The sequence below is a fragment of the Thamnophis sirtalis genome, unplaced genomic scaffold (assembly GCF_051295495.1).
Source record: "Thamnophis sirtalis isolate CommonGarterSnake01/CBP01778 unplaced genomic scaffold, rThaSir2_p1.2 scaffold_13, whole genome shotgun sequence".
Classification (NCBI taxonomy): domain Eukaryota; kingdom Metazoa; phylum Chordata; class Lepidosauria; order Squamata; family Natricidae; genus Thamnophis; species Thamnophis sirtalis.
The window spans coordinates 13938878-13966356 of NW_028261393.1; the positions used below are offsets into that span (position 1 = coordinate 13938878).

The 27479-nt window shown below is 44.1% G+C and overlaps 1 protein-coding gene across 1 annotated transcript in view; it reads left to right on the top strand.

The window, feature by feature from the left end:
• Positions 1-12238: 12238 nt before the first annotated feature.
• The window catches only part of NKAIN1 (sodium/potassium transporting ATPase interacting 1), a 40445-nt gene continuing 25204 nt past the window's right edge, over positions 12239-27479 (top strand). The window contains exon 1 of the mRNA XM_087727415.1: positions 12239-12846. Coding sequence (XP_087583541.1) covers positions 12793-12846 — 54 coding nt within the window. The 5' untranslated portion in view covers positions 12239-12792. The remainder of the gene's footprint in view (positions 12847-27479) is intronic.

Below are 27479 nucleotides of genomic sequence, written 5' to 3' on the forward strand. Positions count from 1 at the left end.
TGGCTGAAATGCAACATTTGGGTAATGTGGATAATATGTTGATTAAAAAGGAAAAAAAATGGATTTGAAATCAATTGGTATAGCAAGCTTTGCGAAAGGATAAAAAGAAGTCGCTATTATGGCATTTATTGCAATAGAGGGAAAACATGAATAGCCCTAGACCCAAAGGGACATTAAAAAAAAAAATCTTAAATATGCTCGTGAGAGTTGAATTGAATTGAATTGAATTTATTAGGTTTCTATGCCGCCCAATCCCGAAGGACTCTGGGCGGCTTACAAAATAAAAAAAAATTAAAGGAACTTAAAAACAATAGGACACACAAAGTTAAAAAAGAATGTAACAAACACCCAATCAGAAGGCCTGCCGGAAAAGCCAGGTTTTAATGGCTTTGCGAAAGGCCATGAGAGTGTGGAGGGCCCAGATCTCTGGGGGCAGCTCGTTCCATATGACCGGAGCAGCAACAGAGAAGGCCCTACCCCTAGGCGCCGCCAGCTGGCATTGTCCTGCTGAAGGCACCCGGAGAAGGCCCATCCTGTGCAATCTTATTGGTCTAAGGGAGGTATGTGGCAGGAGACGGTCTCGTAGGTTACGAGTTAAGCAATTGTCGTCTTCATCGGTTCCCACCATAGAAAAATGGGAAAACGAGCTGCTAAGTTTCAGTAATGTGTGGAATTACTGAAATTTGGCAAGATCATTTGGAGAGTTGGGGTTGGGGTGGGGGGAAGGAAGCTGGATGAGCTTCTCATTGTACGTGAATATCAAATGCTGCTGATCTCCCGTAACGAGAAAAAATTGGGAGAGAAATTAATCTCCCCTTTCTGCTCCTTCCATGCAGCTGCAGATCAAAGAGGGGGAGAAACAGAAGGCGAAACAGGTTAGAAGAAGACACATTTAATGAATAAACAAACAAACAAACAATAGACTAACCTGGTTAGGTTAATCGATTATTTGTTTGTTTGTTTGTTTATTCATTTAATTTCTATGGCCGCTTTAGACTGTCTAAAATTTTAAAAACAAAACAATTTAGGAAACATCAAAACAATAAAAAAAGCATCCACAAAAACAATGACTTGTCTGGAGTATTTCAGAGACCTGCAATGGATGCAAAAATGCAGTTTTAAAAATTAACCACGATCTAACATCAAGACGGAACAAAAGAAATGGGGTGAGAGGCATCCAGGCAGATGGCACCGCTCCCTGCCACGCATATATGTCCCTTTCCAAGTCGGCCTTGTGACTACTCGTGAGTAATATGGAAATGAATGTCTGACAAAAAGCGGTTTTCTTCAACAACCCAGTGAACAAATCCACACCGCGGAGCCCTCTGAAGAACCAGAGCGGACACGGGCTGTCCATCAACGGTGCTCCCCAAGGAATTAGCGCAAGGAGTAGGCAGTGCACAAAGCTAGTCAGGCTTCTTTTGTCTGACAGTTTGCAAAATGAAGCCTAGGTCGAAAGAAAGGAGCTTCCTCCCCCCCACACCGCGGGGGGAGCGAGGGAGAGATGGGGAAAGGGGGACAAACCGTAGGACACCCCTGTGCTGAAGACATCTGACAGATGGTAGACCTGGAGATGTCCTTGGCCAGAGACCTGCTAATGGACAAATACAATGCAAACATTAGTACGCTGCAAACATCAAGATGCTCCAGGGACGGTCGGGAGATGATGTCTCGAAGCCCCTGTGAAATCAGGTTGGCAGCTTATGAAAGATGCAACTCCATTTGCACATGGGCCTCACACGCATGCACACACACACACACACAAACACAAAAGCCAATCAATGCAGCATCCTATAGATACAGTATGAATACTCTTTCTTCCTTTCTTTGCTTGCAAGCCCGATGGTCTCTCTCTCTCTCTCTCTCTCTCTCTCTCTCCCTCCCTCCCTCCCTCCCTATCTATCTATCTATCTATCTATCTATCTATCTATCTATCTATCTATCTATCTATCTATCTATCTATCTATCTAGCAGGATTCTGAAGACCTCATAACTGCAAAGTGCGCAAAAATACAGAGAGATACACACACCGTATCTAGGAATGTTGTGTAAATCAGGCCATCGCTGGCTCCAACAATATTTTTTAAGTCCCAGCAGTCTCCTTTGGAAGGTGTCCAGAGATGCTTTAGGATTTACTCCCAGGAAATACAAGCGGGGTTGGCAAAGGGAGCTCCGCGTCCATTCTCAAGAACGGATGGGTGGCCAAGTCCTTTCCCATGGGTTTGCTTGTCGTTCAGTCTCCCCTTCCCCATTTTTTTTTCTGTTTTAGGTGTCCGTGTGAGTCTGGAGTTGTATCTGCAGTTTTATTGCAAGAGGACATTTCTGATTTGTGTTTGGACTACTGTAGAACCAAGCAAGCAGCCTACACTTCAGGTTTCCACATAAAGGCTTGAAATGTTGGGCTTGGACCAGGGCCGGATTTAGATGAAAAGAGGCCCTAGGCTATTCCATTTATGAGGCCCATTCACCTCCCATTTTTAAGTTTGCGAAATTACATGAGAGACAATAAAATACATCATTACTGTGATATATATCAATATATATCAATATATATAGCTGGCCTCCCGACGGAGGGCGGCTCTGCTCTGCGGCAAAGGCAGCGAGGCCAGCCGCCTCCCCTGCTGCGCTCAGCTGCCTGGCTCGGTCCCCTCAACCTCACCTGCCTGGCCGCTGGTGGGCTCCGCGTCAATGGGGCGGCTACTGGGAGCGGCCGCGCCTCTCGCCCGACCGCCGGTGCCAGGAACATGGGCGGGCTCCCCAACTGCCGCGGCGTGGAACGATCTTAACCAATACATTTTTATGTTTGTTTATTAGTCATACGCGTAGAATTTCTCCTTATTTTCCGTTCAGTGTTTTAGTGTTCACTGTTTTTAGAATAGTGTAATTTTAATTTTGCTAACAATTTGAATGTTGATCTTGAGGCCCTAGGCTGAAGCCTAGTTAGCCTATAGGAAAATCCGGCCCTGGCTTGGACAATCTGGAACTGCTCTGCCTGCAGTATGATCTTAGCACAATACACAAAATTGTCTGCTACAGAAGGTAAAGGTAAAGATTCCCCTTGCACATATGTGCTAGTTGTTCCTGACTCTAGGACTCATCTCTGACTCATCTCTGTTTCTAAGCTGAAAAGACAGTGCTGTCCGAAGACATCTCCGTGGTCAAGTGGCCGGCATGGCTAAATGCTGAAGGCGCACAGAACGCTGTTCCCTTCCCACCAAAGGCGGTTCCTAGTTTTCTACTTGCATTTTTACATGCTTTCGAACTGCTGGGTTGGCAGAAGTAACGGGAGCTCACTCCATTATGCGGCACTAAGGATTCGATCCACCGAACTGCCACCTTTTTGATTGACAAGCTCAGTGTCTTAGCCACTGAGCATTGCTCGTAATCATAACCAGTGATTCATAAATGATTCATGTATCTGGATAAGCCATGATAGCACCACGTTTGAGAAGCTTTTTACTAAGGCATAATGTGATTATTTAGTTTCAGTTTGGCATATTACAGTATATAAACTTAACTGTTGTGATGAATTCAATTAATCGTAGTTTACAGCCATTTGTGAACCCAGCCAGAGAATTAGGCAGTGCGTTTATCTCTCCGTAGCATTCGTGTTACTCGAAATGTGACTCTTCCCGTTGGTTTTCATGGGGATCTTCTACATTGACCCAAACTCATAAGGACAGAGAACAACTCATCGGTTATTTTTGCACAATGCTCTAAATCAGACTTCAACATGGTTGGCTAATTGGTTGAGGGCATTTTAGGAAGGTCACCGGATGCGAGCCAGACTATCACACAAGTTGTTATGTGATTGCTGGGGGCATAATACAGTACAGTACATGAAATGAATACAGAAGTACAGTTTAAACACAGTTTAGTTGCTTTGGGAGTTCTGCGAACCAAGTCTTGACCAATAATTTCCCCAAACTGATGGAGATGGCAGGTTTTTTTTAAGCTTTTAAACTATCAATAAGATAGGTTTCACTGTGAATTGGAGTTCCAACCCTACTATTTATATTCCTTTTCTTTCTTTCTCCCAAGAGTGTATTCAGTATATTCCTCCTGAAATATTATAACAATAATAACCCTGTGAAATAGATCGGGCTGAGAGAGACAAGAGAAATGGAGGGGAGAGGGGGGGAGGGAGGGAGGAAGAGAGAGGGAAGGAGGGAGGGAGGAAGAGGTACACAGAGAGGGATATACAGACAGAGACAGAGAAAGACACAGACACAGACACAGACACAGACACAGACACAGACACAGACACACACACAGAGGGAGAGGGAGAGGGAGAGGGAAGGAGAGGGAAATATTTATCAGCCAGTGAGAGCTATTGCATCTCAGCTGCAAAAAATATGATGTGACCACAAATATGTCAGCAAAGAGTCCAGAGTTTTCTGACTGCTAGGCTTCACAACCTAGGAGAGATTTGAATCTGGACCTTCCAGACAACCTAGTTCTAACACTCAGAACCAGAAACCTCCCCCAGGGAAATTCAAGGAAATTGAAACAAGACCAGTTCACAAGGCAGCAGTTGCAAAATCAGAATGTCACGGGAAACACTTTGAAGTAGTTTTTGTAGCCTCATTTCCCCCCTTAATAAATCATGTTTTTTTTTAATTCTGTCAAGTTCTCTGGCTTACCTGCATGATCTTGGAATTGTGCCACCAAAGATCCGCCTATGTGATCTTACGGCAATAGAATCTGATTAATTCGGTTCTGATGGAATCCACGACCCCCTAAATGGGCATTCTTTATCTTGTTGCCACTTATGCTACTTATGTCCAGGAGTTGTTACCCAGGGTGGGTGGAACATAGGGGTCTGGCTATTAAGCCTCTGCCTTCCTCTCCTGTGGCTCCCCCCAGTCATTGCTCATCCAACTTTCATAGAGTCTGGCTGCATATTGTCCTGACAACTGTATCAACGCGGTGTTGAGTTAATGGAAAGAAGGCCTTGGTGAGTTCCCTGTAGATCTCTAGATATCGAAAGGGGTTATGGAATTTCCTGGCTCCTTTTAATTACTTCCTACTCACAGTCAAGTGGCAGGTGCTCATTTGCATATGTTTACTCCGTGCTGACTTGCAGAACAGGCAAAAAAAATAAAATATCTCTCGGCAGCCATGGTAACCCAAATGGCCAGCTTCCCATCTCCAACAATGCACCAAGATGAGCATTCTCTCCATCCTATTTGGGTTTGTGTGTGTGTGTATAAAACCAGGATAATGAACCAGGTAGCCATTGCCAACTCTGCCCCGGAGATCCTGAAAATAATCCAGACAATGGGGTGACAAATGCCACAGCCAAATGGCCCTCGTTTTTTGGGAGGCGTGGCATCCAGCACTTCAGGTTCACCGACAAAACGGCTTCGGGATGTCTGGAAAGAGGTTGCCGCATTTGCGGGATCATGGTCCTATCCCCCCTTTTTAATTTATTTATTTTTAAATAGAAAAAAAAGAAGGAAAAAGCAAGTGAGGGCAGTTTGGCTGCAGTATTAACCCTGTTGATCAACAGGGTTACTTTGGCTGATCTGACTGGTTAATGTTGTGGTCCACCAGTGGCCATTGGAGCTGGCAGCAGATTCGGACAGTGAGAAGGTTGGGAAGGGACATGGGCCAGTCTTGGGGTCTGAGGAAGGCTCTGATGAGGGCTCTGTGTCGAAGGCAGAGAGGGGGCCAGAGCCGTATGCCAGTTATCAGCTGCCTTCAGAGTCAGACATCAGTGAGGCAGACGAGCAGCTGGAGCCTGTTCCCAGTGTGCGCATGCGCAGAGTGGCCAGAGGAAGGGAACAGTTAAAGAACAGGGGTCAATTTGGGATAAAGGCCACCGGTGGATGATGAATGGTCCCTCCCAGAGGAAATAAAAGAGGAGCGAAAGGGGAGTGGAGTTTGCAGGAGACAATTAGTTTGCTTAATTGGTTCGTGACTCTCTGAGACTCCTTGCCAAGTTCTGCAGATATCAGCCTGGCAGCTCTCCAAGACAGATAAGGTCTGTGACTGTAAATCCTCCCTTGAAAGACTTTGCTGGCTGTGAATGAGAAGAATTCACAGTAAATTAATAAAAGGGTTTTTTGTTGGGATAAGGAATTTGCTTCGTGCTCTTGGGAAGCCTCGGTCAGAACATTTAGATGTGTGTCCTCCTTCTCCTTCATTACTCCATGTGCATTTCTCCCAAAGCTCTGCACTCAGTGGGAGAGGATGACCATCCAAGATTAGAAGGAGGGTACACATCTTCAGTCAGTGTGGGGGAAGAAATATCCATCTGGTTCAGTTCCAAGCTAGGAGAAAAACACCGGGAACATGGAATCTGATTGGAAAGATGGTTTATTTATGAAGCAGAACCACATGGGTTCTGGATTACTGACCACATGGAGTTGAGAGAGGGGGCCTTTTATACCTTCTCTTGGGCTTTGCACTTGAGCTCCCTGTTCCTGTGCAAAAACATGTATTCTATTGGCTGTTGTAGGGGTTATGTAGGGGTCATAGCTGGCTCCGTAGGTTGTCTAAGTTTGGTTGAAGTTTGGGCTGCTGATGTAATGAATTGGGCAATTCCTATTGTGGCTGAAGGCTAATCCTACCTTTGTTGGACCTTGGGTGAGAGTATTTGCTTATAAATAGAGCTATCTGTCTCTTTATCTCTTAAGCGCTGACATCTGCTGAGGGCTATTAAGAAAGGTGGGGGCTGCCTTCCAAGAGCATGTTTCTCCATTCCTCCTTCAGGGAAATATAATATTCTGCCTTTTTAATATTTCCTAAGATATTTCATTCTTCTAGGAGAGGGGTGGGTGCCAGCTTTCTACAAAAGCTATACAGTCGCTGCTCCCTCTCCCTCCAGACAAGCTCAAGGTCCTCCTATCCCTTTTAATGAGTGCTACATGGACAATGCGTGCAAAAAACACCCCAGCAGGGCTTTGATTGTGTAGTCAAAGCCGCTGCCTTGACTTCTTTCATATACAGATAGCACCTATGGTACTTTTACACGGATTTCTAAAAGCCCCTTGACATTTCCTCTCTGTTTCTGAACTGGCCTGAAATTTGGCTTTTAGATCTCTCTCTCTCTCTCTCTCTCTCTCTCTCTCTCTCTCTCTCTCTCTCTCTCTCTCTCTCTCTCTCTCTCTCCATCATCTATCCATCTATCCATCTAGCTCTATCTATCTCTATCTCCCTCTCTCTCATCTATCTATCCATCTATCTATCCATCTATCTATCATCTATCTCTATCTCTCTATCTCTATCCCTCTATCTCACTATCTCTCTATCTCTCTATCTATCTCTCTATTTATCTATCTCCCTCTCTCTCATCTATCTATCCATCTATCCATCCATCCATCCATCCATCCATCCATCCATCCATCCATCCATCTATCTATCTCTATCTCTATCTCTCTATCCATATCATCTATCTATCTATCTATCTATCTATCTATCTATCTATCTATCTATCTATCTATCTATCTATCATCTATCTATCATCTATATCTATCTATCTATCATCTATCTATCTATCTATCATCTATCTATCTATCTATCTATCTATCATCTATCTATCATCTATCTATCTATCTATCTATCTATCTATCTATCTATCTATCTATCTATCTATCTATCTATCTATCTATCTATCTATCTATCTCCATTTCCATCTCCATATATCCATATATCCATATATCCATATATCCATATATCCATATATCCATATATCCATATATCCATATATCCATATATCCATATATCCATATATCCATATATCCATATATCCATATATCCCTCCCTCCCTCCCTCCCTCCATATATATACATAAGCCTACACATATACATAAGCCTACACATTTGAACTTTGGCATGTATGTTCCTCTTGGCTTCTAGATGCTCGCTAAGAAAGGATTTTTCGAAATGACCATTAGCTCATTAGTATATCCCTTATACAGTAATTAACACGCTCTGATGCTAAGGAGTTCTACTCCCCCTCCCCACCTGAAAAGAACTCTGTTCCAACTGCCAGTTGCCTTATATTAACACGCTCTGATGCTAAGGAGTTAGACAGTCTACTCCCCCTCCCCACCTGAAAAGAACTCTATTCCAACTGGCACTTGCCTCACATTCTGTTACCTCAGTTCAAACTGGCAGATGTTCCACTCCTTCACTCAGGAGCAGTCCGGGCTCCTTAGTATTAAACCTCACCAAAATGTCTACGCCTTCCACCTATGAAATTGCTTCATTCTTCTGGGGTGGGGGCTTTCCACTAAACTGACTGATGCTAAAGTCACATGAAAATCAGATCATCCACGTCATACAAAATTTTAGATTCGGGGCTTTTCAAGCTTAGTCAGATTTTCAGGTTTGCAATGGGTGTGTGTGTGACCCAGTTTCAACTCTATGCAGGTAAGGTGGCCATCCGTTGCTTTCCATGTGCTAAGAAGACAAACTGTTCATTTTCTCCATCAGTGCATCCATTACCGCCATCAATGGCCTGGCCATTAAAACTTAATGAGGGAGCTCCGCTCTGCATAACAAAACACCACCACTCAGCATAATCTTCAGCTTTTACCTGACTTCCTTTACTGGCAGAGCAAGGCAGGAGCCAGGTGTGTCTGCCAAAGCCTTTCTCCCATCTGATTGGGGATTGCCTATCTTCGATCATTCAGAGATGAAGTTGGATGTGCAGAGCAAGAAAACATGGCGCTAATGCATCTGGAGGACCTGAAGAGAGATGGGAGTTATTCTGAGGTTCATTTCTCCACATCCATCCCGCCCACCAGTTTAACTTCAGGAAGTCTTTGTCACTTTTCTCTTTACCTGCCAGGGAGATGCAGTTTCGGCATATAGTTTATTTAGCAGTCTTGACTTTCCATCCTGAGAAAGGGGATTTTATTCATTAATTAGATTTTTATCCTGCCTTTATTACTTTATAAGTGAGTTACTTGTGGTGTGAGCATTCATATTTGTGAGTTACTTGTGGTGGTGAACATACATGCTCCTTCTTTCTGCTATTCCCCCCTGTGGGAAGTTATCATCCAGCCCTCTCCCAGAAAAATGAAATATCCTAGGAAATATTGAAAAGGCAGAATATTTCTCTGGATGTGAAAAGAAACATGTTTTAAAAGACAGAATAGTTGCCTGTAGCTTTCTGCCCATCCCAAGTTAATGGGCCATTAAGACTAGCCAGGCTAGCCCACTTTACATAATAAAGACTTCACCAGCAGCTACAGAAAGGCATGATAATATACTCAACTGACCACAAGGCATCTGAGAACTCATCACAGCCTAGAGAGTAGCCCCCTGCATGGCACCATGGGAGTCTGACAACCAATCAGAATACATTTCTTACACAGGAACAGGAAACAGAGAGGTGGGACTAAACAGAGTATAAAAAGCCTAGCAAGCACCTTCCTCAGTCCTTCTCTTCTTCTCCATCTACATTGAAACATGTGATCACCATTTCTGTACAGGGCTCAAGCCATGTGGCCCTGTCCAACAATAAACCATCTTTCCAAGCAGCCTCCATGTCTCTAGTGTCTTCTTCCCCACTTGGAGCTGAACCCAGAAGGACATTTCTTTCAACACCCCCCCCACAACAACCCTGTGAGGTGGGAGAGAGGGACTGGGCCAAAGTTTCCCAGCTGGCTTTCATGCCTAAGATATGACTAGAATTCACAATCTCCTGGTTTCTAGGCCAGTACCTTAATTACTATACCAAACTGGCCTCCTGAATTGCAATTGTTCTGCTTCAGAAGAAAGCACCAGAATAAGAATGCTTTTCTATACTAGAACCTAGTAACAAAATCCCCAGAACATCTAGGTCAACAGACGGCTAAACCCTGATTTATGCCACAATAGCAATAGCACTTAGACTTATATACCACTTCATAGTGCTTTACAGCTGTCTCTAAGTGGTTCACAGAGTCAGCCCATTGCCCCCAACAATCTGGGTCCTTATTTTACCCACCTCGGAAGGATGGAAGGCTGAGTCAACCTTGAGCCTGGTGAGATTCGAACTGCCAAATTGCAGTCGGCTAAAGGTCAGCCGAAGTAGCCTGCAGTACTGCATTCAACACAAGAAGCTGGAACACACTCTGTTAGGAATATAATCTAATGGTTGGGTTGGCAATATATAAATCATGTAACAATGCTATACCTGTTTCTTTAAATCATAATGTAAAATGTGATTGGTTGTTTTTTCCTCAATTGGCCATAAGAGGGAGCGAGAATGACTGTTAGCTCTCTGTTAGATGCTGGGCTGATCTGATCTGAGTGTTTTGGAAGCTGGCTGTTAGAAAGTGCCGTGAGCTATTGTAAGTTTTGCAATTACTACCAAACTTTGAGTACCAGACTGTTTGTATGATTATGGACTATGTTATTTGGATTATCCCTTAACTGAAAGACATTGATGACTGACTGTCTTACCCGTGTATGACGTGGACTGTTTGATGGACTCTGATACCTCTATTTCCACGAAAGTAAAAGCCTATTTAAACTGCAGTGTCTCTGTATGCTGGTTGGTGTGTTCTCCAACACAACTCTCACAACGCTTCTCTGAACGTGCTCGCTCTCCCAATGGGGAGCTTACTTAACACACTCAACATTAGTGACCAAGCTAGCAGAGTAGGTTATCCCAAAAGTCCTTTTTTTCAGGAGGCAACTGGACCTGGTTTTCTTCTTTTGAAGACATTTCGCTTCTCATCCAAGAAGCTTCTTCAGCTCTGACAGGACAATATGGAATGGAAGGATTTATATTCCTTGCAGACAGCTGGTCATTTGCATCCTTTTAGAGCAGTGGGTCTCAACCTTCCTAATGCCGCGACCCTTTAATATAGTTCCTCATGTTGTGGTGACCCCCAACCATACAATTATTTTATGTTTTCCGTATTTTTTCAAAAATATGTGTTTTCCGATGGTGTTGGGTGACCCTTGTGAAAGGGTTATTCGACCCCCAAAGGGGTCCCGACCCACAGGTTGAGAACCACTGTTTTAGAGAGTCCTGAAGCACTTGGAAGTTTATCTGTGTCCTCAGGGTCTCCTGAGGAGTGCAAATGGTTCCTGTAGTCTACAATCCCTCGCCCCCCCTGGAAATCCATTCTTACTCCCACACCATTCAAAGGGTGTTTGCCCCAAATTGTATAGCTATAGAAGTGAAATGTCTTCAGAAGAATAGAATAGAACAGAGAATAGAATAGAATAGAATTCTTTATTGGCCAAGTGTGATTGGACACACAAGGGTTTTCTCTTTGGTGTTGTGGAAAGGACATTTCTTTCAACAATGCATATGCTCTCAGTGTACACAAGGAGAATAAAATACATTCATCAAGAAGAAAAGGATATAAAACTTAGTGATAGTCAAGGTTACTAATAAGCTATCAAATTGTACTAGGGAACAACAAAAACAATATAAATTGAAAGAGACAAGCAATAAAAAGCACCTTTGGGACAACCATGACATGACTTGGATGACTGAGACTCTCTACAGACTTTTAGCAGAGCATGATAAGTGTGGTTAGTAATCCTTTTTTGGCTCGGACCTTTGCAACGCCTCACTATGTTCCCAAATGCAAAGAGATGCAAATGCATCAGGATTCCCATCATTTTCCCAGTTGGAAGTCCCTATTCAACCCCCAGGGATAACCAAGTTACCCAAATCCAGCCTTGGCAAAAGGACAAAAGCGTCGTGTGTGTGTGTGTGTATGTGTGTTCCAGACGCGCCCTCGACCCGCTGCAGTTTTGTGTCGAGAAGAGACGCGAACCCCCGCCACCCCATTATTCCGCCACCCTCCAACTTCTGCCGACTCTGCTTTCGCGCCCTGAGGGACTCACAACTGCCCGGGAAAAGAGAGTGGGCGTGGCCTCTGGAGGCCCAGCCCCTCGCTCCGTGGCGTCCGTCTCCGTGACTGGACAGCCGAAGGCAGAGGCGGGGAGGGGCTCGCGCTCTCGCCTCTCCCCCCCCCACATCCCTTCTCCCCCACGCCCAGGGCGCAGCTGGAGAGCCACGTGGTGGCCGGGGAGGGGGGAAGGCTGTTTGTGGAGGGGGGCTGTTCCCCACTCTCCCGCGCGGACCCTCTTCTCCTGCCTCAGGCCGAAGCTGCGGGTTGGTGGGCTGCCTCGCTCTCGCGGAGGGAGTGACGCTCGCCGCCTTCCATCCATCCAAGCCCGGCGTCGGGGCGCGCTCGCTCGCTCTCTCTCTCTCGTCCCCGCCCGCGCAAGCCGTGGGTGTGTCGGCGGAGGAGGCGGAGAAAACAATAGAGCGGAGGCTTTGAGAGAGGCGCTTCTGCAGGCGGCGGAGAGGCTTTCTCTTCCTCTCCCCCTCCCCGCGTTGTAACGCGGGACAAAGCCCCGGGCAACTCGGGGCGACGGCGACGACGACCCTCCCCGCGCCGCCCCTCATCGACCACCGGCCTTCCTCTCAGCCGGGGAGGACGGAGCCCGGTTGCTGAGCCGAGCGCCTTCCAATGGAGCCGGCGGGCGAGGGGAGCAGATAACGCCTCGGGGCGGCTCGGTTCTCTCTCCCCGCCTCTGCCTCGCTCTCTTTCCCCGGCGACAGGAGACAAAAGGCGGCTGCGGGTGGAAGAAGCGGTGCGAGCCGAGAAGTCTCTCTCTCTCTCTCGCCGGGCAGCGATGGCGCACAGGAGCCGGCCGGTGCCGTTGCTGCAGCCTCCTCCTCCGCCGCCGCCGCCTCTGCCGCTTTCGGCTGCCCTCTGAGCCGGGGGTTGTCACTGGCAACGGGAGGCGCGGCGCTCTTTCCCGACGGTAAAGGCGAGAGAGGAAGGCTTTTTTTCCCGCCCCCCCCTTCCCGGCCCCGGCGATCATGGGCAGATGCAACGGACGCTGCACGCTGGTCGGCTTCTGCTCCTTGCAACTGGTGAGCCCAACCCGGGGATCCACTCCGTCCGGCCGAAGGGGTGACCTTGCTTGTCCAGCATGCTTGGCTGGAGATCCCGAAAGATGGGGAAGGATGCCGGGATGGGGAGGCCTCCCCTGGCCAGCCCTGGGTGGAGAGCCGCGGGGTTGGGTGTGTGTGTGTGTCTCCTTTGGGGTGGGTGGGTGGAGGAGAGAGAAGCAGCTTAATAAGAGGCGCCGGGACGGGGTTTGGGCGGCCGGGCAAAGCTTCCCTTCCTCCGGCTCAAACTTTAAATCTCTTCGCCGGGACGGGCGAGGGCGCCCCTCCCTCCCTCCTCTTCCTCTTCTTCTTCCCCGGCCTCCGGCGGAGTTGGACGAACTCCATGGTTGGGTTGGCCAATGACGGAAGGTCATCGGGATGCAGGAATGGCCCGTTTGGGCTGAGAGAGAGAGAGAGAGATGCCCGGTCTTTCCGGCCCCCGCCCTGTTTTGATTGATTGATTGATTGACTGACTGATTGGTCAAATTTCGATCAGGAACCGAAGGGGAAGAAATGAAACGGGGTGACTGTGAACATTCTGGGGGTACCCGAGAGAAAGAAAGAATGCAGATAGTCCTACTTGTTCATTTAGATGCCGGTTTTGTATAAAGTACAGGAAGTCGTTGACTAACAGTTCTTTTATTAACCGTTCAAAATTACAAGCACACGGGGTGAGGGAGTGGCTTAGGGCAATTTTTCACACTTTATACCATCCTTGCAGCATTCTCTTCTGGTCACATGATCAAAATTTGGATGCCGGGCAACTAGTTCATATTTATGACGGTTGCGATGTTGTGGGGGGGGGGGGGGATCATGGGATCCTCTTTTGCGATCTTATGACCAGCAAAGTCAATAGGGAAGCCAGATTCATGTGCTTAACTTTACCGCTGCAACGATTCACTGAACAACTGTGGCAAGAAAGGTCGTAAAATGGGGCAAAATTCACTTAACCAATGTTTCACTTAGCAACAGAAATGTTGGGGTCAGTTGTGGTCATAAGTCGAGGATTACCTGTGTTTTTTTTAAAGAAAAAAACCCAGACGATGACAAGGAAACTCTCAGATGCTGTTTTCTAGTAATAAGAAGCCGTCGGGATTCCACAGGTGAAGATAGAGCGTATGAGTATGTTTAACGGTGAAGAAAGCTGCCCATTTTTCTGAGCTTTATCCCTGACCCTCATCTCCTCTTTACCACCCTGCGTTGAATTTTATATTGTAAGCTGCTCAGGGCCGGGAGGTATTAACCTGGGGTGTTTTTTTGCACGGCTGATCACCAGTTGAAGATCTCCAATGAAGTTCAGCGTAAGAGAAAACTAGCACAGGGGAAAGGTAAAATATGTGATTGTCTTTTTCAAGCTGCAGGTGCTGGAGCTGTTTTTAGCTTTTACGAGAAGTGACTCAGGATGCTGTGGTTCAAAGAGGCTGAGAAAAACTGATCTTTCTCTTTCACAGGACTGTAACGCTGAGGGTCTGCCAAAGTGGTTTTTGCTTTGGCTATTTTAAAAGAATGCAGATTAAAATGACAGCGCATTGGTCATTTTGTACTAATGTCACGAAAAGAAATTTAAAATAAGCTCACAAGAGCAATAAACAGGTCTACTGTTACCGCAGATTGCTATTCTTATGGCATAAAAGTTGACATAAAAGTTCTTCGCTGCTTCATTAGTGTCATGTTTCTACTCTCCAGTTTTTATTTTTGTAACAGGCTAGCTTGAAAGAGAACACAGTGGAGCTTTTAATTCCGTAACAGGAGCATTTGGGGCATAGCTTTGGTGTTGCTTTGAAAAAAATAGAGATGATTAGCTCGCCTACCTTACAAATGGTGAAAATTAGTGCTCTCGTAGAGTAATTGTCTATGTTCAAAAGTTCCAACGTAGCCATTTCCCATCATTCCAGCCTAGCACGTGGAATGCATGATCTTCCCAATTTATTTGTGGTCTGGGTGCTGTTGTCACCATCACTGTATGTGTCCATGGAGGTGGAATGTCCAATTACTGCTTGTAACCGTACATTTGAATGCCCATTGGAAAAAAAATCACTGGATTGAGTGCACAACACAGGACCATAGCTCAGTGGTTGAAAATGTATTTTGCCTGTTGATGGACCTGGGTTCAATTCTCATTGTTTCCAGGTAGAATTGGCATAAATTGTGCCGAGCTCTTACTAGCCAAGAATATGATGATGATCATTAAAATCCACAATATCATCTCATATGTAATAATAACACGGGCAAAATTCATTTAACTTGTCTTATGTGATGACAGCACTATGCCTATGACATCCCAGTATGCTCATGGGCCAGAATAGTCACCATTGAGTAGTTGGGTTAGTCATTGATTCAATGTAAGCCATTTTTTTAAAAAAATATTCGTACTCATTGCTATAAAGTTGATGGGTTCAGACAAAGCATTACATTGAAATTAATCTAAACACATTACAAGTTAAGATAATGTGCGAACCCAAAGGTGCTTTTTCAGGAGGCAACTGGACTTTCTTGTTTTTTTCTTTTTCTTTTGAAGACGTTTCACTTCTCATCCAAGAAACTTCTTCAGCTCTGGATGGTAGTGGGGAATGGAAGGATTTACACTCCTTGCATTTGCATTCTTTGAGAGGGTCCTTGAAGCACTTGGAAGTTAATCTGTGTCCTCAGGGTCACCTGAATGGCGCTCCCAGTTCCTGTAGGTGACCCTGAAGAGACAAATAACCCTCCAAGTGCTTCAATGACCTTCTAAAAGGTTGGAAATGACCAGCTGTCTGCAAGGAGTATAAACCCTTCCATTCCACACTATCCTCTCAGAGCAGAAGAAACTTCTTGGATGAGAACCTAAATGTCTTCAAAAGAAAAAAATGAGAAAGTCCAGTTTCCTCCTGAAAAAGCACCTTTGGGACAACCATGACCTGGATGACTGAGAATCTCTGCAGACAATAATGTGTGAACCTTTTTTGATTGTAAGCCGCCCTGAGTCCCCTCAGGGAAAAGGGCGGCCTATAAATAAATAAATCTACAATCTACAACCTCTCCTGTACATGCTTTGCAAATCAGAATCAAACCCTGACTGTCTGAAGCCAATCCATAATTGCTTCATTTGCATCTTCAATACGTTCTGGTATCAGAATTGCATCTAGAGTCCATGGATTTCTATAGTCTCTGTAAACTGTTCTCTTAGGATGGACAAATTGTTATGCTGTTAGTGTTGTTATTCCAATCTCTAACCAAGTTCACTCAACAGGCTAACTCGTCGTAGATGGCTTGGCTTAGCACGTTGCTATTGTGATTTTGAAAGTTGTAGCTTTTTCCTTAGTATGTTTTGTTGGATTTGGATAATGTGGAGATAGCATGCAAACTTTTGTTAATAAGTATCCATAGGCATTTGTTATCAGGCATAGTGAGAGAGCATGCCCAGTATCGTGATGCCATGCAAATGACATATAGTTTGTAACTCTTCAGATTGACACGGTGACATGCCGTACATCATTTGCACAACGCTGAGACAATGTACATGACATTCTTTGTCTGGCCCATTGTGAACCCTCCTTTATTTTTTTCCTGTCGGTCTTGAGTGCACAACATCTTTCAACCTGTACTGGGCCTTAGGATTTGCACTAAAAAAATAAAAAAAAGGTTGAGTCAGAACAAAAATGATTGAATCTAACTAAAATTAAAAGAATGAATTATAGTTATTTTGTTTTGCTTTCCTTTGTATTAGAAGTTTTTAACCCACTGTATTCAAAAGGCACGCGGTGGCTCAGTGGCTAACATGCAGAGCTTGTCATCCAAGAAGCTTCCTTAGCTTCTTGGATGCTAGAAAGTTCGGCGGTTCGAATCCCTAGCGCCGCGTAACGGAGTGAGCTCCTGTTACTTGTCCCAGCGTCTGCCAACCTAGCAGTTCGAAAGCAGGTAAAAATGCAAGTAGAAAAATAGGGACCACTTTTGGTGGGAAGGTAACAGCGTTCCATGTGCCGTCGGAGTTTAGTCATGCCGGCCACATGACCAAGGGGACGTCTTTGGACAGGGCTGGCTCTTCGGCTTTGAAATGGAGATGAGCACCGCCCCCTAGAGTCAGGAACGACTAGCACATATGTGTGAGGGGAACCTTTATTCAAAGTTCAGCAATAGTTTTTGAAAGGGCTCCGATGGCCCTATCGAAGGATTTAGGAAAGGAAGTCTGTGAGAACCCTAAGCCTGCATAGCGTGCACCCCGAAGCAGGACCAGAGAGGCCCAATGCAAATGATAGAAGATCTTTTGTATTCCAAGAGATGCTTTAAAATGCAACGTTTTGTCCACCCTTTCAAGGGTTCTTAATAGGGTGAAGTGACTGTTAGGCAACTCATGTTTTATGCAGTTGTTTTCTCTGGGTTCAGCTTTTAAACCGTTTTAAATTCAGGTTGGCAAGGTTGAGAAAATACATTCTCTTCCTTGCCATGTTTTTCTTCTTTTTTTGCCCCCCCCCCCCCCCCCCCGACGGCATGCTTCAGTGAACCAGGGCAGGTTGGCTTTGTTCCCAGGAACCAGCTACAAGTAAATGGCCCCAGCCGGCGTGGACTTGATGGGGATGTGTTTGTCCCAGTCAGCACCCAGTTTTTCTACAGCCGTCAACCAGATGGTTATGTGGGGGAAACAGCAAGCAAGGCACAAAGAGCTTTCTTTCTTCTACACCCCCAATGTTGCCTTTGCTCCAACTCTGATGGCCAGAGAAAGTTGAGATTCACGCATTGCACTGCCCTTCATTTGCAGAGTAAACCACACATGGTTGGGTCTGCACAGTGGTGGGATTGAAAACTTTTTACTACCGGTTCTGTGGGCGTGGCTTGTCGGGCATGGCATGGCTCGGTGGCCCTGACGGGGAAGGATACTGTAAAATCTCCATTCCCTCCTCACTCCAGGGGAAGGTTGCTGCAAAATCCCCATTTCCTCCCAATCAGCTGGGAATCAGGAGGCAGAGAATAGATGGGGGTGAGGCCAGTCGGAGGTGGTATTTGCCCGTTCTCTACTCAAAATTTCCGCTACCGGTTCTCCAGAACTGGTCAGAACCTGCTGAATGCCACCTCTGGGTCTCCAAAACAAGAGAAGTCAAAGGAGTCGGCATGTAATCCCACGGGATCGGGACTGATTCAATTCCTTTGATTCTGAGTCCATGCCTAGCGGAGTGCATGCCCAAAATAGAGCTAACCCATTAAGTAAATGAGCACCACTCTCATTGAACACCCTACCCCTCCTTCTCTTCCCTTATACATCACACAATCCTACTCATATTACATCACCGGCATATCTTGTGTGGTGTTCCAGCAACCAAGAAGTTAGTCACCCTCTCATTAAGTCAGCAACAAACAAGTCGCATTTTGACTTTGACCTGTGTGTCCACCCCATTTCCACTGTTTGCCCACAGCTGTCGCACCTCTCAACCCATGATTGACGTTGCAAGCTCCATACGGGGCTGGTTGTATCTGCTGTTTATAGGCTTAAGGCTGCTCTCTCGCAAGTACCGTGGGAGGAATGGATCCCACTGCGGTTTTTTAAACAGCTCCTTTTGCAATCCCCCCTTTGTTTATCAGCGCAGCCCTGCTTCCACAGGATGTCAGCTCTGTTTGATAACTGGATGTGTCTCTTAACGTGGAGCCCTCCTCTCTTGACTCATCAGTTGACTCATTTTCCTCTTCGAGAGTTTGGGGGCCTTATAGAAAGCAGGGTAGTCTTGACAGTGCGTTGCATGGCTTGGCTGACTTGGGGGTGAATTGTAGGGAGTGTACGCAAGTGTTCCCAGGTTGCGTTTGTAGGTTTCTCTTGGTGCTGCTGGGTGACAATATGAGTATCTTCTGAGAACTAAAGAAGTTTGTCGGATGAGAAGCAAAACGTCTTCAAGGAAAAACAAAGAAAGTCCAGTTGGGTAGGACAAGAAGCAATGGGTGGAAACTAATCAAGGAGAGAAGCAGCTTAGAACTAAGGAGAAATTTCCTGACAGTTAGAGAACAATTAAATCAATGGAACAACTTGCGTCCAGAATTTGTGAATGCGCCAACACTGGAAGTTTTAAATAACATATTGGACAACCATTTGTCTGAAGTGGTGTAGAGTTTCCTGCCTAGGCAGGGGGTTGGATTAGAAGACCTCCAAGGTCCCTTCTAACTCTCTTATTCTATTCAGTTGCCTCTTGAAAAAGCACCTTTGGGACAACCGTAACCTGGATGTCTGAGAATCTCCGTGGACAGTTTGAGACCCCCTTTAGTGTAGCAGTTTCTGATCGCACCCTGGATGGCGAGATGCATCTGAGAAGCAGGAAAATGAGAGGAGGGGACAATAGCTGTCTCCCGGTGTTGCTTCCTTGCAGCTGGCACTGGGAGAATACTCTGATTCTGTGGGTAGCGTGCAGCCATCAAAATGAGGAGTAATGGATTGCTTGATCGTCCTCTCATTTGTCTGCTGTCCATTTAAAAGTCTCTAAATCGCTGGCCATCAGGGTGTCTGGTGTTAATGAATTTCATAGGTTAACTGCCTGTTGTGTAATGAAATCATTTGCAGATTGCACCATCTATCTTGTAAATAGGCTATGGACTTTTCTGCTCAACCAAGACGTGACAGCTCTCATTAATGCTTTTGTTAGCTAGACTACTGCAACGTCATCTTCATTGGGTTTTCCTTCATTATTATCCCTAAGCATCTCTTTCTTTTTGAGCTAGTTCTGAATTAAGCTACTGAACCTAACTCTAATTGATATTTTTTTAAATACTGGCTAACATGGAGAACAGACCTTGTCTTCTCTGCTTTTAAATACTGTGTGTGTTATTTAAATATTGCTAGGAATGTCGGGTTGGCCAAATACTGATCCAAGAGCATTACAATAGTGGTTTGTGTGCTGTATTGCCCAAAGCTGCAATGTGGTTTATTTGGGTTTGGCTTAATGTCTTGTAGAAACTCTGAATGTGATTTGTAAATCGTATATTATGATTTAATATGCCAGCTGATTGTGGTTTACTCAGTAAATCACGAATAAACAAAATACGCATTAATGTGGAACATTTTCCCAATCATATATTAATTGTGAATTCGTTTCTCTGAGTATCAGTCTTTCTGTAGCCAAGAGGGTATCATGCTGACATAAAAAGGAACTATCAATAGAAATAGAAATAGGATTCTTTATTGGCCAAATGTGATTACTGTAGACACACAAGGAATTTGTCTCGGATGTGTAAGACCTCAATGTACATGCAATAGACTGGAAAACCTGTTCCAGAATTTGTTGTTTTTACTTTTGATCCTGATTTTTGGTGACTGATACATGACTGTCGTGTATCTTGACAACCCAGTGTCATATTTCCTATCTGTGGCAACCTCTTTGCAGGTGGATGGTCCAAGTAGTATATTGTAACCATTGTTGAGTATCCTGGTAGTCACAGTCTACACATCTGGAGTTTGCCATGGTTAGACAAAATTGATGTAGCCTATGCATGGAGTAGATAGTGGTTTTGCTCTAAATGGGATATCTCTGAGGTGGCGCAGTGGTTAAATGCAGCACTGCAGGCTACTGCTAGATCAGCAGTTCAGCGGTTCAAATCTCACCGGCTCAGGGTTGACTCAGCCTTCCATCCTTCCGAGGTGGGTAAAATGAGGACCCAGATTGTTGGGGGCAATATGCTGACTCTCTGTAAACCGCTTAGAGAGGGCTGAAAGCCCTATGAAGCGGTATATAAGTCTACTGCTATTGCTATTGCTATTGCTCTCCTATTAAGTCAACTCCCAGAATTCCACAGCTATCATCTAACATGGCTGGTTGAGGAATTCTGGGAGTTGAAGTCCACAAGTCTTAAGATTGCCAAGATTGGAGACCATTATTTAGGGCAGTGATGGCAAACCTTTTCGGCACCGAATGCCCAAACCGGAACATGCACACTGGAGTACCGGAAACCCAAAGATCAGCTGGCAGGTTGCCGGCATGTGCCACTGGCCAGCTGGTCTTCATGTTTCTGGCGCTCTGACTAGCTAGCCATCGCGCATCCTGGAAACCCGAAGACCAGGTGGCCTGTGCCGCATATGCACCGACCAGCTGGTCTTTGGGTTTCCGGCACTGAGGCGCATGCGAAGACCAGCTAGCCAGTGTGCATACGTGTGCCGGAAACCAGAAGAACAGCTTGCGATGGGGCACGTGCCCACAGAGAAGGCTCTGTGTGCCGCATCTGTCACGCATGTCATAGGTTGGCCATCATGGATTTAGGGTCTGGATTACATTCCTTACTCCCCTTCATTTTTCCTTTGAGTGTGTTTTAAGGAAAAAAAAAGAATTTGAGAAAATTCACATTGTGAATAAAAAATTATTAAATGTACAAGGTACCATTGGTAGAATTTGTCCATCGGTTTCTCTTTTATTAAAAAAAAAGAGAAGAAGAAAACCCCAGTATGTTTCCACACAAACTTCTTTTTCTACAAGTCTTGGAATGTCAGTTGAGATTCTGCCCAGTTACGGGATCTTTCAAGAAGTTATGTAGAAAAAAAAGAAGGCTGTGAAAACAAAGACTTCACACAGGGACCTTCTCCCTTGTACGATCATTCAGAGCGGCACTCCGTGGATCAAATCAGTTGAAATTGGACAACTGGAAAGAATATAGTATCAATCTAATTTAAACTCAAAGTAGTAATTAATTTGGGAGAAGCGCACTACCCTAAGGGGCAGATAGCTGCATGGAGCTCTTTAAGCATATTAAAATTAATATGCAAGAGTTTTGTGTGGCTTCTTCTTTAAGATCCATGTGACATAAAAAGAAACAGGCTGTTAAGATGCTTGAGAATGTTTCAATAGAATGATTTTCCAAGTAAAGTTTGGATTTGATATACTGTAATCAAATACCTTAAGTTCAATTGTGTATAGGCCATTTACAAAGGCTTTATAGATAGAGGAGCCTTTACTAGTAACATAATGTCATTTAAAAATCAAATTGATGTTTGCTTGATTAAAGAAATGTAGGATTTTTGTGGGGATTTTTCCTGCACAAAAATCACCAAAGGATGATTTTTCAAATTACACCCAGTTCCATCAAAAAATTGTAATTATCTGCAGTGCTTTTAAAAGAAGAACATCTTAACAGGGAATGATATTTCCCTCGTGCTTATTGGTGTAATATGTGGTAGCATCATCCTTGAACAATTGTTCAATAGAGTAGAGTAGAGTAGAAGAGAAGAGAATTCTTTATTGGCCAAGTGTGATTGGACACACATGGAATTTGTCTTTGGTGCACAGGCTCTCAGTGTACATAAAGAAAAATAAAGAATAATAAAATAGAATAGATTCTTCATCAAGAATCATAAGATACAACACTTAGTGATAGTCATAGGTTACTAATAAGCAATCAAATCATACTGGAAACAAATAAAACAATATAAATTTTAAAAATACAAGTTTGTTTTGTTTTGTTTTGTTTTGTTTATTATTTATAGGCCGCCCTTTTCCCTGAGGGGACTCAGGGCGGCTTACAATTTATAGGGAGGGGGATACAAGACAATAAAACAATAAACATGAAAACAGTGCAAGTAAAAGTAAAACACAACATTCATCATTCGGGTGGGGACAGATTACACTCTTTATCCCCAGGCCTGACGGGATAGCCAGGTTCTGAGGGCTGTGCGGAAGGTCTGGAGGGTGGTGAGGGTACGAATCTCCATGGGGAGATCGTTCCAAAGGGTCGGAGCTATTACTGAGAAGGCTCTCCTCCGCGTAGTTGCCAGTCGACACTGACTGGCAGATGGAACTCGGAGGAGGCCTAATCTGTGCGATCTAATAGGTCGCAAGGAGGTAATTGGCAGGAGGCGGTCTCTCAAGTACGCAGATCCACTACCATGAAGGGCTTTATGGGTGGTAAGTAGCACCTTGAAGCGCACCCGGAGATCAACAGGTAGCCAGCGCAGCTCGCGGAGTAACAAGTAACATGGTTATAGTCATAAGTCTGAAGAGATAGGTACTAGGAAGGAGGAGAATAATAATAATAGTAATGCAGCCTTAGTAAATAGTTTGACAGTGTTGAGGGGATTATTTGTTTAGCAGAGTGATGGTGTTCAGGAAAATATTGTCCTTGTGTTGTTCTGGGTGCAGTGCCCTAGAGCGTCATTTTGAGGGTAGAAGTTGAAACAATTTATGTCCAGGATATGAGGGGTCTGTAGGAATCCATTAATATCAAATGAGCTTGTCTATCATTACTTGAGTGAACTTGTAAAACCATCCACTTTTCCATCAAAATTCCCCAAAAATTGAGTGGCATCTTGCTCCATACCACATTACCTGCATTTGTGGTGCCATACCTGTATTTGTGAACCTGGTGGAAGACTCTGTGAAAGTGGATGGGTTGGTCAAGAGATCGCGAATGAGTAGCTTTACCTCCTCGCTTGTGGCAGGAGGAGAGGAGGGTGAGGAAGGCAACTCTCCATTCTTCTATATGTGAGTTTTCAATTACACAATTAAATGCACAATTAGGTATAATTACTAGTGCTCAGGAACCGCAACTATTCGTAATAGGCATGTAATCTACTGCAGTCACTGTTTATACTGCCTAGCCCCTCTCCCTAATAATTATGGAATGCTTCCACATTTGCATTGTTGCTATGGAAATCATGTTTGGAGCTAACAAACGGCATTTGGGTTGGAAAAGTTGTGGCATTTCTTTGCTGGATTCCAGAGTTGTGCAATCCTGAAAAGAGCCGCCTTAGCCATTTCTACTAAAGTTCACCCGCGTCTTGGCTTGCTTAAGCATGGTTTATTGAGTAAACCACAATTGGCAGGACTCACATAATAATCCAAGGCTGACGTAAGCAAGCTTTGGGTAATGGAGAGCAGAAGACTCTTCGAGGAGGGTCAGGAGGGTGATGGGTAAAGGGATAGATAATGACTGGGACTGGCATGTGTGGGCAAAGCTCATGATTTTCTGGTTTCAGGAGGGTGTTTTTGGAGTCTTGTTTTGACCGTGCCATCTCTGTTCTGGTATTGACTCTAGAGCAGCCACACGGAACTGGCTCCATATGATTGGAAATAATCCCATTTACTTTCAGATCATTGTGGTCAGACAAAGCTGTATGCTTGCAAAAAAAATGGACTTGAAGGCCACTTGGCCATGGGTCTTCAACTTGCCTCCCTCGTGTGAAGTTATGAACATTTTGTTTATAGACCTTAATGTCTAATATTTAGGTATATTTACTCATGTAGTATGGCTGTAGTAGTATCAGTTATCCTCATTGTCTTCTTTACTCCTCGCTCTTATTGGCATGGTGGTGATGGTGGTGGTGATGATGATTCTGTTGCTTTGTGTGTACACTAAGCTTCTGCACTGGAGACAAATTTTTTGTGTGTCTAATCACACTTTACCAAATAGTTATCTCCTTCTCTCCTCCCCTCCCCTTTCCTCTCCTCTCTCCCTTCCCTTTGCTCTCCTTCTCTCCTCTCTGATCTCCCCTTCTCTCCTCTCCTTTCCTCTTCCCCTTCCCTTCTCCCCCTTCCCTTCCCTTCCCTCTCCTTCTCTCCTCTCCCCCTCTACACTTCCCTTATCCTATATTATCCTATCCTGTCCTGTCCTGTACATAGAATATGTTAGCCAAAACCAACAAAACCACATTATGACTGAGCTCTTAATAGAGCTAGAGAGCAATGAACAAAATATACAAGTTATTCCCCGCTGAAGATAAAGACAGCAGGTTAACTAGGGATCCAGCCTACGCTGCCCACATCTCCTCTTCTCAGAATCTTGCTGTCACTTCCTAAAGTTTTTTTCTTTAGGTAAGAGCTTCCCTGTGTCTAATGAGAGGACTGGTCCCAAGAATGATTGCTTTCTAAAAAAAAAACAACCCTCAAGGACACTAGTGAGTTGAGCTGTCCCTAATAATCATTCCAATTTAAAAAACCGGCAGTGAATCCCATTCAGTGAAAAAGTTAATTACAAACTGCTTTAATGCAAAGTACCAATTTCTAGAAGAATACAGAAAACAGCTGAAATCTCGTAATTATGACATAATCGGTTGTCAAGAGAGGAAAAGGGCATTAAAACATCTCAAAAGCTTAAGACTTTTCATTTTCTTTTAAGTTATACTATGAAAGAAAAAATTGCCTTATATTGCCTCTGGCTGTGTGAACCCAACCCTTTGTGAAACCAGAATGAACAAATCACAATTTAAGGAAATATTTGATATATTGGAAATAATAAACAGCTGCTCCTCCTGGCAATTTTTTTTCTTTTTACTAGAGTAAAATAAAGCTAAAGGGCTAGTGGGACAATACATATGTTTTTGGGAAGGGAATTCAAAAATGTCTTTACAAGAACAGAAGTGATTTGATGGGCTGAAAAAAATATACTGAAAGAGCAATAAGAAAATGCAGAAAAGAAAGAGGAAATGTTGATCCTTCTCAAATCCTTCCCATTTCTAAAAAAAAAAGTGACAAAGGATCATTGGTGCAATTATAAGGTTCTGCTTCTTCTAATTTGTTGCATCTCAACCATACTTTTCAGTTCATCAACTTTTCATGAAAATTCAGATTGTTCGTCAACGTCCAAACATTACATGAAAATAATTTAATAAGTACCAAATTTAATAGTACCACTAATAATAATGAATAGATACAACTCAAGGCTGCTCTTGTTCATCCAACTTGATCATCCAACCCTGGGTAATACTGTCTCACCACTAAGTACCTCCCCTTCAGGACCAGGGACTTCCATGGAGCTCTACAGAGATCTGGAAAGATTTATTGATCCCCAATCAACCTTCCATCATTTATCAATCACTTGTTGACTCCCTGACATTTACTGCCCCCCCTTTTGACCGTAGGCCATTTATTGACCCCTTGGATAATCAAATTGATCCTTGGGGTTAATATTGACCTCATGGCAAACACTGCTCTCCAATGGTAACCTAGCACCTATTAAGTCAAACCCAAAGAAATGTAGCTTCTTTCAATTTTATTAATGTTCTGTTAGACTAGGCAACAGGATGTCAACCCAGCCTGGCATCCTTAAAAAAATAATAATGGGGTTTTGTATTTAGTAGTTGCCCCAAAATTTGCATCTATATAGGTGAGAGTTACTTGAAATAACAGAAATTTGTGGCTACTTGCTTTTTATGAGAAGGTTGAAGTTTGACCCTGACATTTAAACATGCAATTCCATTACTGTGAGCTTAAAAGCCAAGGGTTTGACACTTTAGCTGAAAGAATAGAGGGCTTTATATCCTTTTAAAAGTCCAAATTGTAAGGGCAGTTGTGTTTCACGTCTCTTCTTTGTGTCCCTCCGTGATTTTTGGTACGTAACTTAAGCTACCTAAAGAATGAGGTGGCACTGAGTCATCTCTATAAATGGCTGTCATCCTTGTATGAGAGCGAGCGAGAACACAAGGAAGACACTAAAAGGAAGATTTTCTGAATAAGCCTTTTGGGGTAGAGATTGTGTTTTCCTGCGAGCACCTCTTACGATGCCTCACTTTTTTTCCTTAAGCAAAATTTAATCCAATGTAATACGAATATAATCTTTCGATATAGTCCCATTTGCTGCGGTGGTGCTGTGGTTAGAGTGCAGTACTGCAGGCTACTTCTGCTGCCTGCCGGCTGACTGCAATTTGGCAGTTTGAATCTCACCAGGTTCAAGGTTGACTCAGCCTTCCATCCTTACCGGAGGTGGGTAAAATGAGGACCCAGATTGTTGTGGGCAATAGGCTGACTCTGTAAACTGCTTAGAGAGGGCTGTAAAAGCACTGTGTAGTGGTATATAAGTCAAAGTGCTGTTGCTATTACTATTTGTATTTTTGGAAAGATGGCATTTTGACTTTGGAGCGTGAGAGCAGATTTTTGTGAGATTTGATAAAGATTATCCCTTTTTTCCGATCTTCTTCCCTAACCTTATTGGTATCATCATCATCATCATCATCATCATCATCATCATCATCATCATCATCATCATTATGTTGCCTTGCATGTATACTGAGAGCTTTTGCACCCGAGACAAATTCCTTGTGTGTCTAATCACACTTGGCCAAATAAAGTATTCAGTTCTGCTTCCATTCCATTCCATTTTAATTTAGGAAGGAGGAAGTCAACGAATCCAGACTTGGGCATCCTGGTTATGATGTTGCTGATTTTGTCATTATCATAAAGAGCAGCTATTTCTTTGAAGGGCTGTGTCACCTAAGTCACTATATTTATATTTTGCCTTTTTTTGTAACCAGGCAAGTTGACCAACATGGCATGGGATGAGGAACCTCTCTTCATTCTATTCTCTGAATAATATCCTTGCAATAACCAAAAAATCTTGGCTTAGCCTAGGTTCAATCACAATTTTGAAACAGCCTGATTGGTCTGGTGCGCATATAACCATGAAGCCAAAAGTGCCAGAAGGACACTCAAAGCATTGCAATAATTCTCTTCAAACACTCAAACTGTATCCAAGAGCTCTCACAGAAACATTAAAAGCAGAGCTACACTGGATAAGTTGCTGTTATTGCAGATATATCGTCTTCTACGAGGCCTAAGAATCTAATTATATATGTATTTGCTCCCAGATTGAAATCTTGAGGTTTTTTCCCCCCTTCCATCCTTCATCATAATGGATTGTTTGGTGCAAACTGTTTTTTTTTCTGCACTGACATAACAGTCTTGCTG